A 13,186-nucleotide genomic window follows, 5' to 3' on the forward strand; every position below is an offset into this window, starting at 1 on the left:
TTTTTACCTTTCAATCATTTATTTAATCATATTTACAAACAGTCCGAAGTGCAGTAAGTCTAAAATATAATCCAGATCTACTGTACATTGCATTTTGGTTTGCAAATTGTTTACAGAAGTATGAAACTACTGCTGTAAAATAATATTTCTTTAAACCTAAGAACAAAAAGACCACAGTTGTGATTGAAGAAAATGGGAAAAATAAAAGATCTTTTCAACAACCATGGGCCTTTGTGCTTTGTGCACCTTTTTGTCAACTCACAGCTCACATTTGTTAAAGATAAAACATTACTCTCTCGCCCCCATTGCAGACAGGTCTTACATCAAGAGGTTTTGGTGCAAGGGGAGAAAAAAAAAAACAACCCAAAAACAAAACAAAAACTGGAGTGCAAAACCACATTTGGCAAAGTACTGAAGCCCACCATATACATTTATACAGTTATGCACATTCTGCTCATCCCATCCCACATAAATGCGTTTGTACATCCTTCATTTTAGACTCGTCTGACTCCTAAAAACAGATATAAATGCAAAACTCGGCTCTTCAGTAAACAGCAACATTTACATCAGCACAGTGCAGAGCTTAGGTAGACTTTCTACATCTCAAAATCACCACAAACCTCATCCCGACTTAGTAGGGTTTTTGAAAAATTCAGCAGAGTGTATGGGCTCTTTTTCACGAGTCCTGGGAGAATTTAGACGGCGAAGTAAATATTCGACCACACAAAGCTGAGAAAAGAACACAACACAAGAGAAAATGTTCCGCGATATGACTGAGAATACTGAATATGTGAGAACAAGCAGATTTAAGGGGGATTGCTTCAGTGGTAGAATTTATGGGGAATCATAAGCATCTGTTTCATCTGTAAGGTGCTCAATAAAAATAAATGCGCGTGTGTCTGTGTCACATTGAGATTTGGTAGCAGTTGCAATCTGGAACAAAAATCTACTGTTATCCCAGTATGTCTTTATCACAGTACAAAAAGAAATCTAGTCCTCATACCTCGATATCTCCTGAACACAATTGTGAGATAAGCGTGGGGCTACAACACCTTGTTATTCTTTACACTGATCCAATGTAAAAAGACTTGCATTGAGGAGGTACAGTTATACAAATTCTACTACTAAGCTGTGGCTCTGGTGATCAGTGGCCACTATATAAGGAGAAAGAGGCCCTTTGAGCCCTGTTAGGATTATTATGATGAGATACAGATAAACGCAGGCTAAAGATGCCCACACACTGATCTGCATACACAGGCACACTGTTTGATATACATACACGCACAGAAAGTAAACTGCTGCTGGTATGCATGCTTGCACAAACAAGGACACATACATATGGAGAGATGATTGTTTTTTTGTTTTTCCTGTTGAGAGTCTCTCGTCAGCTTTTACTCTGCAATGCAAGATATGTTCACCGATGCGGTGTGCAGAATGGGCAAATTAAGTTGACAGTCTGAACCTCAAAAAGGCCTCTTCTTGCCGCGATTACTTCCCACAAAACAGTAGGTCCAGTCTGGTCTACCACTGATGAGTGGTTTAATCATCTTAAGGCAGGTTAGGTGGTAGCAATGTTGGAGAGTTCATCCGTTTTTTTCCATTTGTTTCTTTTCCACCCAATTATTAATCATCAGGTCTCCCTTTGAACTTTACCTTAGTAGGGCTTGACCCACTCTGCATTGGGAGGGCTCCTCGGACCGCAGTTCCCCATTGAGGACGAGGAGTTGGATGCAGCGGAGTGTCCCTCCCAGAACATGGCGTCGCTCGGCTTGGGGGGGCTGGGGAAGGAGCGCGAACTGTCATCCAGAGAGGCCTGGTTCAGGGGGGGCGGGGGCAGCACCACAGAGCAGGTGTCACTCCCAAGCAGCGCCTCTCCTGAGCAGCTCTGAGAGGGCCAGGGCCCGTTGTACCAGCAGTCCTCCCTCAGAGAGTCAGGCAGCAGGGCGCCTGGCGGGCCGCTGACAGGGGGGCAGGGGCGGCCAGAGCACGAGGGGACCGGGGGGGCACTAGGGGGGCGAGGCACTGATGCCCGAGGAAATGGGAGGTTGTTGTTCTTTTCCACGTCGTCCAGACACTGGACTGGAACAGTTGAGGCAGCTAGAGATGGACAGAAAGGTGTGGAGGGGATAGAGGTTGAGATCAGACAGAAAGACAAAGAAAGGATGTGTTTTCTTTTAGTTTTTTTTTTACACGTAACTGCAAACAGAAGCAGTTACATATAAAACAGAAGCATCAGAGGCAGCTCTCTTTCTACATGTCTTTCTAAAACACTTTGACCGCTCTATCAATCACTACGGCACAGTATCTGAGCGGCACATCGTATTGTAATGAAATGAAGGTGCCACTAAAAGACACAGTCATCATGAAGCAACTATACGAATCTGCAAACACCGAATGAGCTAGTTACAAGCACATTCTTGTGAGTTTTATACTATAATTTGTTTAAACTAGATGCTCTTATCCTTCTTAGAAGTGCATCCTCTTTTTGAGGATGAAAGTATTTAAGAAGGAAGTGAGGTGGTGTCAGTAGTTCGCAGCATGTTAAGAACTTGCAGAGATAAGTGACGACAACCCCAAATTAACAACAACACATGGTGTATTACATTGTGTGATATGTCATGTTTTGTCTTTTTTAACTATGTCAGCTCTTTCCTTAAAACAAGGATTAAACAGAGTTAAAAAAAAAAAGCTGTGACAACGTGCAGAAAGCTGCGTCTTGTTCCATAAGACCGTCGCCCCATGTTCGTGCATGTGAATCAGTTCATTTCTAAAAATAATAATCTGGTTTCATATAAAGCCTAATCTAAACAAACCTCTCTGCATAAACAAAGGCGCTCTTTTGTTGTTTTCCCCCCACAGAAAGCATAATAATCTAATCTCACACACACATCAAATTGCCTTCTTGGGCGAATATCAAAGTTTAAATGAGTCTCTGCTTTCCTTCTTTTTTTTTTTTTTTTGTTTAACCATACCTCTCTTCATCCACACATCATCTATCCATCCATCCATCCCCGCTATGCTTCCATGAGATGGTCTCCTGAGTCTAGGATTTGAATAAAAGTGATTCCAAAGGAGGAACATTAGAAGACTGCAGATGCACAGAATGACTGAATAAACACAAAGCACACTCTCCTCCCCCTCTTTCCTTCCCTTTGCCACTCCTGATTTCCTTATTTCACTCCATCTCCCTCATCTGAGCAACAGGATTACTCTCTTATTCAGAGGCATAAATAGGCCAAGATTTGTTTTCTTGCCAGATTTCGATCTCATTTTCACCTCACGGCCTCCTCTTCTGAGACTCAACAACAGAGCTAATCAGTACATTGCCGGGGAAAGGAGGGCAATGGAGGGACAGATCATTTCACGATGCCCTTTGCCAAAATCTTTGAGTAGTTGTGATAGTCACGGTCTTATCACACTCTTATACAAATCTGCAACAAGGAGATGCGCGAGGATCTTTATAGGAGGTACAGCTCATACCCTTAACTGAATCGAGGGAGTAGTTTCATTAGTTTCTGTTAAGAGAGGCAAGTTTTGACTTCAAGCCGTTACACTTCTAAAGCCTGAAATCTGCCATCACCTGACAGCCGGGTTAAAGAAACACATTTGAAGATGTGGATCAGTTACATCATTTTCACGTACTTCACTTCTTCCCTTTACTTTTACACAGTTCTAGAACATTTCATCTTTCTTGCGTGATCAGAAGAATGGAAGTTTGCCTACGTGCGCACGTAAGACTTCTTCGACAGTATTATTATTATTTTTTCTTCAGAGGATCATTTTGGGGCAGACTTCACTCGTGCAGTGGCGTGTAAAAATGGGTGAAGAATACAATGAAGCTTGAACCAGAAGCACAGGCTGAATATAGAGAAGCAGATCGGTCAGATCGATGCTCGTGGAGCTCGTTTGTTTAAGGCGAAACGAGAGGTATTCATGTTTTGCGATCAAAATGTAAGAGAACAAAGAGAACAAAAGTAAAACATATGGGATAAGATGATGAAAGATAAAAAAATAAATAATAAAAAATATATATTTCATGGATTCTTATGTTAAAAGTATCATTTAAAACTATTTCTTCTTGTAAACTCCAAATTCAAGGCTGCACTCACTACATCTTTGTTGTAACCTGTAGCATGTACACTTATAACACAGATGACAAAAGAAACTCTGAAACTGCTGGTGGGAGCAGAGCTGTGGGTTGTTAAATACATGAACACGGATATTAAGCACGGAATGGTTTGGACAAAAAAAACAACAACACAAAAACAGTGGTACAATAATGAGCTCACCCCAAATTTTGTGCCTCACCTTGTCTCGTCTCACTGATCAGTGGTCTGAGTTTCCTAATCAGGCCTGTTTGGTGCTTCAGCTCTGAATGCAGACGAGTGACCTCACAGCACAAAGCCTTGTATGTCTGTTGCATGCTCCTCTCCCTACAGGCAAACGGCACAGTTTTAGTTCAAACGCACTGTTTTCGACAGTTGTTAGACAACAGCTTTAGTTTGACATTTCTGAACACAAATGGCCCGTCGTTAAAATGAAGGGATTTTTAAAAATAAAACATTTTTTCACCTGTGTGTTAAAAAAAACAAAAAAAAAAACAGGAGTTAAGCTCAATTAAGCTCTTAAGCTCAATTTGATAAAAACATTTGAAGGGATAGAGAATCACAGAAGCCCATTCTGCTTACTAAATCACTGCTGGAGAGGCCTTTGTGTGTATTTCTGCTAAACAACTCGCTCCTTTGCTGACGCATTTAACACCATCACTGATTGAGCCGCCGTCAAGCATAACCACTTCACAGCATACGTTCGGATTATTAAGGCACATTTTGACAGCATTTCGGAGACTCTCCGAGATACAACGGCAATGATGCCATGAGGTGAACCGCTGGATTTAATGCAAACTGATCCAGGTGCATTACATGTGTTAAAAGAGTTACTAATAACTGATACGAATTATGGTGCTACTTGAGGACTGCAGCACCCGTAAATGTCCTATCAACACCTTATGTGGAGATGAAAAATCTCATCAATGCTTGCTTTAACTTAACACCTACCTTAAATAGGAACAAACCTGGAGGGAAAAACTGAGGTTTAATGTGCTGCCAAACACTAACAAACTTCTTTTGTAAAAATTTACAAAAAAAACCCCCAAACATCTCACTCATTGAATATGAGGAGACTGTAATTCACAGCACAGGAATCATGCAAAGCAGGGGCAAGACATCAAAACACAGGGGAGAAATTCTAAACATTTTTTTATCAAGCACTATTTGTTGGGATTCTAACTGGCTTATCTTACGGCTGTGTTGCTTTTGAGGTTATCTGCACATCACAGACTACAGCAGTCTGTGATGTGCAGTTGTGCTGAGCAGCAACCCCCTCTAGTGGCCAAAAAGGACAAATACAATGTGCTGAAAATGCACCCTCGGAGAGAGAGCATACAGTGAGTACAGTGATGGTGAAGCTTCCCTCACGACTTGTTGTCTCTTGTACCTTTTTAGGTGTTTTAGCCAGAGCAGGCCATATTAGTCCTTATTTAATAGTATATTAGCCCTTTTTCACACGAGTCATCATGCTAATGGCTTCATAAATCTATTAAAGTGATGGCAGTCGGTCGTTCACAAATGGGTCCTTTTTCTGTTGCTGTTCCTCACACTATGTTCAGACATGCCTGTGAAAGCAACGAAAAAGACTCACGGTTGCACAGTGCATAAAGCAAAGTATTACGCACATTTCCTTTTCTTTAAGTAAGAACCTTATTTTTATAAAACAACAGACTTTTGTAGAGTCAAAGTTTTCCCACATCATGTCATACTGCCATGAATAATTCATCTTAGCGTGACGTGCTTTTGTAAAACACTGCAGCAGTGGAAGCAAGAAGCTGCACATCTCACTTTTCTACATGTTTAAGCTTGTTGAACAGTCAGTGTTGCCCTTGTTGGGGTTTCACCGTGCCGCTGTAGGGGCGTATTTGTTCAGATTAAAGAAATAAAAGTGATGTTTCTACACCCTCTGCACACTTTTCCACGAGAGAAAAAAATGGACTCTCTGCCGCTGCTGCTTATCACAGGTAAAACCATTGAGAGAGAAGGTTTGAGCTCTGTTGTTTATCTACTCATTTATTAATGCAACTTGTCCAATTCTCCTGAACAGCAGATCGGAGGTCAAATGAATCCCCTGCCTCTGTGTGCATCTGTCCATCAATGCGACTGAGCAGTTCACCTTCGTGCTTTAAAGATCGCTGTTTAAAAAGCACCAGGGGGGCAATTCACACGTGACACTGGCCCGTTCAGTTGCCACCATGTTATTAGAAAGCTGTGCATGTGAGAAAGGGGCTACTGAGACTTGGAAAACGTGCTTGATGGAAAGAATATAACAACACGGTGTTGTATGGCAGTGAAAATACGGACTGGTTAGGTTTTCTGGGTGCTGCATTCGTGTGGTCATGGCACTGCCTTCACATGTTTTAAATCAAGTAGATTTTCCTGCACAAGATGCCGTGACCTCAGTCTTTGTGGTCTGCATCATTGTAAGCGATGTACTTCATCAGTTTTAACAATACCGTCCCACCAGAAACACTAGCTCTATACTGGGTTTTGTTACTGCCGTTTTGGATTTTGGGGGGTACTGTAAATTATTGTTGGACACCAAAGTGTCAGCTATTCTTCAATAATATTCATAAAACACTATACCTTGCTTCATACTTTCCATCACAGGTCTGGTCCAAGTCTGGTCCGTTAAGGCCATGGGGTTCCTCCTAAAACAGAGTTAAGTTACGCAAAATGGAGAGCGGAGGTGCTTCCTGAAGTTCTTTTTAAGTACTGTATTTCCATGGCTGATAAACATATCAAATCGTCAGACTCATTCTCCTTCTGTCAGTCGCCTTCATCGTCATCATCTCCCACATCTCTCCCCAACCATCTCCCAGTGCCACCTTTCCTCACTCTGCCCTAACACTCCTCCACTGTTGTCGTCTCCTCTTGTGATGTCACACCTCTCCCGGGGTCTGCTGGTTTCTCAGTGGTTTTTCCTTCATTGTCCTCGCCTCTCAAACGCTTTCTCCCCACTTTCACTTACCACGCTTTTCTCCAGCAGCCGGCTGTTCTCCAGCGTAACCCTGTCCAGCTCCTCCTGCAGTTTGTGGATCTGCAGTTCAGTGCTGACCCTCTCCACCTGCCAGTAGTCCTGAGGGCTGTTCAGGCTCTTCATTACTGGGCACACACACGCGCACACATTCAAAATGCAATTGAATTAGAGTATTTGTGGACAAGCGTTGTAGACGCTTGCATTGCAAATTGCAGCATTGTTGTCTCTTAACTGAGGGTGATTGTAATATTTGTGACACTGATGAGCTGACACAGTTAAATGGAACACTACAATATACTGTGCAAAGAACGAAATATTTCCTTACCACAAAAATTCACATTTAACTGAAGTAAGAAAACTGTATTAACAATAAATTGTGCTCCAAGTATTACGAATAAAGGGGTCTCTTATGAACAGACAGTTTCTGTTTTACAGATTATTTTACTAGATTAGTTCCAGTGATGCATTAACGTAAAAAAAAACCTTTTCATAGTTGGCCACTGTAGTCCACCTCTGACTAGTTTATATACTTTTACAATTCACTTAACTTACTAACGGGAAAAAAATTGTGCGTTTCTGCAGTCTGTTGGTCTCCATTACATTGTGATCTTTGGCTCTGTGGTGGTTTGCTTGTCTGAACTAATAATCAATGAAAATTTACCGCACTCTAGCACTAGTTATGCTCTTAGCTGTTTGGTTTTGGAAGGAAATGCACTTATAATTTCTTGTGACCTGAAGTTCTTTTGCCTACCAAAGTGGAACACACTTATTGTAAGTCGCTTTGGATAAAAGCGTCTGCAAAATGACCGTAATGTAATGTAATGTAACGTAATGTAATCTATCGCATTATCTCATCTCTGCAAGATGACTTTTTATCTTTTATTTTATTTCCCTTTAACACATCTAAAGCTCTTTAAAAACGCTTTCCTAAAGGCAGGCAAACACAGAAACAAGTGAAGTGAATGAATGCAAATGTGAGACAAAATTTGCCAGAGTTCCCGTCAGCTGTTAGGCAGAGTGGGAAGCAGGTCTGCGTGCGCTACCTGTACCTTGGCTGGTCTCCATCTCCGTCCTCAGCTGAAGCAGCTCCAACTCTTTGGATTGGAGCTGCTCTGTCAGCAGCCTCTCACTTTCACTCTTCTCCTTTTTCTGACAAATGAGGTAGAGGGGGGAGGACGAGGGATAAGAAAGGAGGGTGTCAGCATTCAAAGCAGTGCACCAAATATCTCTGTGTTTCAGATGAAGTCGGTGCAGGCGAGCTGCATTGTCGTCGATATCGCGTTCTGTGTTTTTACCGTTTTGGATCTATACAACATCAGACGAATTAGTAAAAGAAAAAAAACAATCTTCGTGCTCCATAAACTTGAAAACAAGCAATGGAGGCAATCTTTATGAATGGATTGCCAGTGAAGTCAAATGTTTGTGGCTGTGGGAGTCTGTTTTGCGACTGTTATTAGAAATTAAATTGTATAAACGTATTTGCAACCTCAATGTCTCTGAAATTTTTTGGGTTCATCTACGGTACGCTTTAGGTCAACACGATAACAGTCCCAGTTGTGGAGACCTTGGTGAGAGAAATATACACATTTTAAGATATGTTTGTGTGTGCAGTCTCTGTATTGACTTGTTTTTACTCTGGACCTTGTGTCTGTAATGACGTTTGAGTAATTAACTGAATATGAAAACGCACCAGTTTGTTCAGCTCCAGCTGCAGGTCCTCCTTCTCTATATAAATTCCTCGATAAGCACTGAATGCTTTGTTCACATAATGGGGACCCTCTGATGGAGGAGCCTCTGGCCTGAAGAGCTACAGGGAAGAAAAAGATCAAAACAAGGAAGAGAAATGTGATTAACTTCATTTAATTTCGATGTTGTGGTATGGACTTAATTTCCTGTCATCGTATATTCTCTTGCTGGCCCGACAGCTTCAACAGATAAAAACTGAGAAACCTCAAATATGTGCTGAGACGTTTATGCACCATTTTCTAGTACCCTGCCATCTGTGTTAAACCCTTCCTCTTAAAAAAAAGGCTCTCTTTGTATTCCACTTTGTATTTAAATCCACTTTCAGGAGCCTCCTCGTCTACTCTGTAGTGCTCCAACAAAATGTTTGGCAAAGCCTTCCTTTCCCAACATTTTTCTATAATTCAGACAGTGAGGATTCATTTCCAAATGTTATATCACTTTTACAGCAAGACTTTGATGGTGAAAAAACACTAGTTTTACTTATCTTTGGTCACAGTGAAGCCTTTCTAAACCTCCCTTTAACTCTCTTCCTCTTAGCCATCAAGATAAACAACATCTTCTTTCTTACAACCCCGTCTTGCCGATCCGCCACCATCCCGTCTCTTTCCGTTCACATCCATACCTTGTCCTCTAGCTGCTTCACCCTCTTCCTCAGCAAGGTATTCTCTCGCTCTGTGTCTCTAAGCCTCTTCTTGATGTCCTCATAGGCTGTGACCAGAGCGAAGTGGGAAGCCACGGATTCATCACCGGCGCACACAGATACGGGGCTCTCACCAGCCGCCGTATTGGCCGTCTCGTGTCTGAGGATGCAGATGTCATCATCTGCTGTCAGGGGCTCCATGCCTGCACAGGCCTAATCTGTAGGAGAGAGAGAGAGAGAGAGAGGGAGAGAGGACCGACAGATTAGCTGAAGAGTTTTGATTCATATTTACAGTGATGAACCTTCTTTTGATTGTAAAGGAAAACATACTACTAACAATTCTACCAAACAATCAATATGAACTCCTATTATCTTTAATTAAGTATGCAACACCGTAACTTTGTTCTGTTATCCAGGTGGAATTCTCTTCTACTCATATGTAGTAAATGCCTCCAAACAAACCACAGTTGTAAAACAGAAGATGTATGGTTACGACCCACGAATGAAGTTGATGAAGGTTGTTATAAAGGCACGCAAACTCTTAGAAATAATAATAATATATACTATTTATCCTGATTAATCCATTCATTTCAAATAGATGTAGCTGTTTGTTTAGGGCATATAATGTATAAAAGAGCTCATGAGAGAGATCAATAAAAAATTGACTTAAATAACAAAAATAGATGTATATCAATGTTTAGGCCCACGGCCTTAGATCTATTGCTTTAGCCTTGCAATGATTGACATACAATGAAGATTCCCCCCAGATGTTTAGAGATCAACTTCGATTATACATAGGTACCGATTAAAAATGTATGTAATCATTTAATGCAGAAAGAAAAACCCCACACCCTCCTGGACTTTTCCTGTTTGGAGTAGCTGGGCAGCATAGAGAGAGGTACTAATGCTACTCGATGATGTCAGCATGCAATGATGCAGCAAACACAAAGGGAGCAAGTTTCGTACAGTAGAACCAGCGATTTTGTAGAGGTAAGTTTAATAATAAACACCCAGTTGACGGGACGGTGGGGCAACGACGAAGAAACGTGCAAAGAAAAACACACACACAGAGCTGCTGACTTAGTGTTCGACTGGAAGTGAGATATCGAAAGCAGCCCCAAGTTCTGCTGAAAACGAAAGTCAGTGTGACTAAAACATGATCAGAAGTGCGACGTCATTTTGCCAGACTTCCTCGAAGCAGCAGAGCTAACGGCTAACAGGATACGGAAAAAAACGTGACTTTGAACCACACGGAAGCAACAAAAAGCAGATATACTCGAAGTGTAAACAATCAATGAATCTCGTTTTTATATGATGCTAATGTTATAATGTTAGCTTCGGTGAACATCGAGTACGGCTCAAGAACACCGACACAGCTGGGCACACAATGGCAGATACAGTGAATAACACATTCACTGGATAAAAGCCCATTGAAACAAATAATATACATCTCTGGCTGAGGTGATCACAATGATCGATCTTTTATGATGATAACACCTAGCTAAGCTTGGCTAACATCTTCAGGCTAAGTGACGGAAAAAAACTGTCGATTATCTTCACTTTTGAATTCTACTAACCGTGTTAGATATTGTCCTCAATTAGGTTTCAAATGGCCACGTGGGGTAACCATTTATACTCCCAAAAATAATACGTGTTTCCTGGAGGAAAACAAAGAGGCAAGACTGACACTCGCACAGTGTCTGGTCCGAACTGACAGGTGAGAAAACAAAAACTTCCGGGAGTCACTCGACTGCTGAAGTCCCTTCAAAGTAAAAGCGCAGTGTAACGAGAAGGCAGTCTGAGTTTCAAGTCAGTTTCGCCTGAGGAAATGAGTAGTATTTTCTACATGAGAAAGTCGGGGAGTGGGACGTTACTTTCACAGCTGCAACACTTCAGGCACGATAGAATGAATTAGGATTGAAAAGAGGAAATAAAAAGAACCATTTCCTGGAACCGCTTTCAAATTAAAAGTCAGTGACTGAAAAAAAAGAAAACAGAGAAAAAAAAAGACCAAGAACCCAAACAGTTTTAGCGCGTCCAGACTTAATCTGCCTGCATATATCCTCCAATAATACGTAAATATAAGTGGTGGTAAGTTTATGTCATACTTTCAGATAACTAAAAGTAATATATTTCTAACAAAGCAAAACGTAGTGAATGCTGCATTTTGTTTTTAAAAGAACTTGAGATGTGTAAACATAGCTAGCTAAATGCTAGGCAAGCATTTAGCTAGCATTGGCTGTAGCCCCGGAGCAAATTCCATTTGCGGCCGCTAGGGGCGTCTAGATTTCTAGGCTAGCTAAATGCTACATGGAACTAACACTAAAAATCGAATTATTGAAAAAAATAAGGTTAAAAAAATGCATTTATGCAGTTGCTGAAACAAGTTAAACACGATAGGAACATTTGATAGCTACATTTAATTTATGGTTTATAATTTAATATCTACCGTGTGTATTTCAATTCAACGTGGAGTTCGTAAATATTCGTGAGCCCTTTACGGTATTGCTTTCTTTCTTTCGTATTTTGTTATTGAAAGTAGCTTAATGACGACATATCAAATGTGTAAAACTCATATATATTGTTATAATTCTTAGAAATATGTTAATTGTTGTTAGTATTTGAGCCAAAAACACGTTTCAGTGTGTATTTGTTCCTTAATGCCACCTGCGATTCGAATCTTGAGGAAAACCTTTTGCATTTACATTTCTGAAGGTATCCCGAACCCTAAGCAAAAATTCGCACCGCGTCCGTCACACCGGAATCGTTCGCGCGACGTGATTACATACAAAGTAAATGCAAAGACGCGAATAGACGCCTCATTCGAGCCGGCAGCGCGAATGACGGTGCGTTCACACCGCGAATATTCGCACCGCGTTACTCGCGCGAGTGTAATTCAATTTACTCCCGCTATTCGCACGAGTAAAAAACGAGCAAATAGCTCAAGGGGCTATCCGTTTCATTCTCTCATCAACCATGGCTGATATAAGTACCATCGCGTCCTTGTACCTGCTGTGGCAGTCCGAGATTCGTCGGAAACGCACACGCCGTCGTGTCTGGGTCAGTGACATCATCCGGAGGCGCACTCAGCTCGGAGAATTTCACCGCCTTCTCCAGGATTTGCGTCTGGATGACGGCCGCTTCCAGCGGTATTTCAGGCTCACCAGGACCCAGTTTGATGACCTGCTCGGGAGGATCGGTGCCGTGATCTATCGGCAGGCCCCCACCTACAGGCGCTCCATTTCAGCTGCGGAGCGCCTGTCCATCTGTCTCCACGTCACTGTCGTCCAGAATCTCAACGCTGATAGGCTGTCTGACGCGAATATTTCACCAAAGTTGGATTTTCTGAACTCGCGCGAATTCGCATCTTTTCACTCGCGCAAAGGTATTCGCCTCATTCGCCTCACGGTGCATTCACACCGGAATCGTTCACGCGACTTGATTACATACAAAGTCAATGCAAAGATGCGAATAGACGCGGATTCTAGCCGGCGGCGCAAATGAGGCGAATGCCGCCGCGCGAGTGAAAAGATGAGAATTCACCCAGTTTGATGACCTGCTCGGGAAGATCGGTGCCGTGTTCTATCGGCAGGCCCCCACCTACAGGCGCTCCATTTCAGCTGCGGAGCGCCTGTCCATCTGTCTCCACGTCACTGTCGTCCAGAATCTCAACGCTGATAGGCTGTCGTGACGCGAATATTTAGCCAAAGT

General features: G+C 42.0%; 1 protein-coding gene across 1 annotated transcript; it reads right to left on the reverse strand.

Annotated features, from left to right (window-relative positions):
- On the reverse strand, positions 1-11,207 carry azi2 (5-azacytidine induced 2). The gene is made up of 8 exons (XM_075465069.1): positions 11,053-11,207; positions 9,458-9,693; positions 8,780-8,896; positions 8,139-8,238; positions 7,081-7,214; positions 6,696-6,760; positions 4,309-4,433; positions 1-2,097 (listed from the first exon to the last, which is right to left on the reverse strand). The coding sequence occupies exons 2-8, from the start codon at positions 9,674-9,676 to the stop codon at positions 1,655-1,657; spliced, it is 1,203 nt and encodes a 400-aa protein (XP_075321184.1). The 5' UTR covers positions 9,677-9,693; positions 11,053-11,207; the 3' UTR covers positions 1-1,654.
- Between the last annotated feature and the right edge of the window lie 1,979 nt (positions 11,208-13,186).

The sequence above is a fragment of the Odontesthes bonariensis genome, chromosome 5 (assembly GCF_027942865.1).
Source record: "Odontesthes bonariensis isolate fOdoBon6 chromosome 5, fOdoBon6.hap1, whole genome shotgun sequence".
In the NCBI taxonomy this organism is placed as follows: domain Eukaryota; kingdom Metazoa; phylum Chordata; class Actinopteri; order Atheriniformes; family Atherinopsidae; genus Odontesthes; species Odontesthes bonariensis.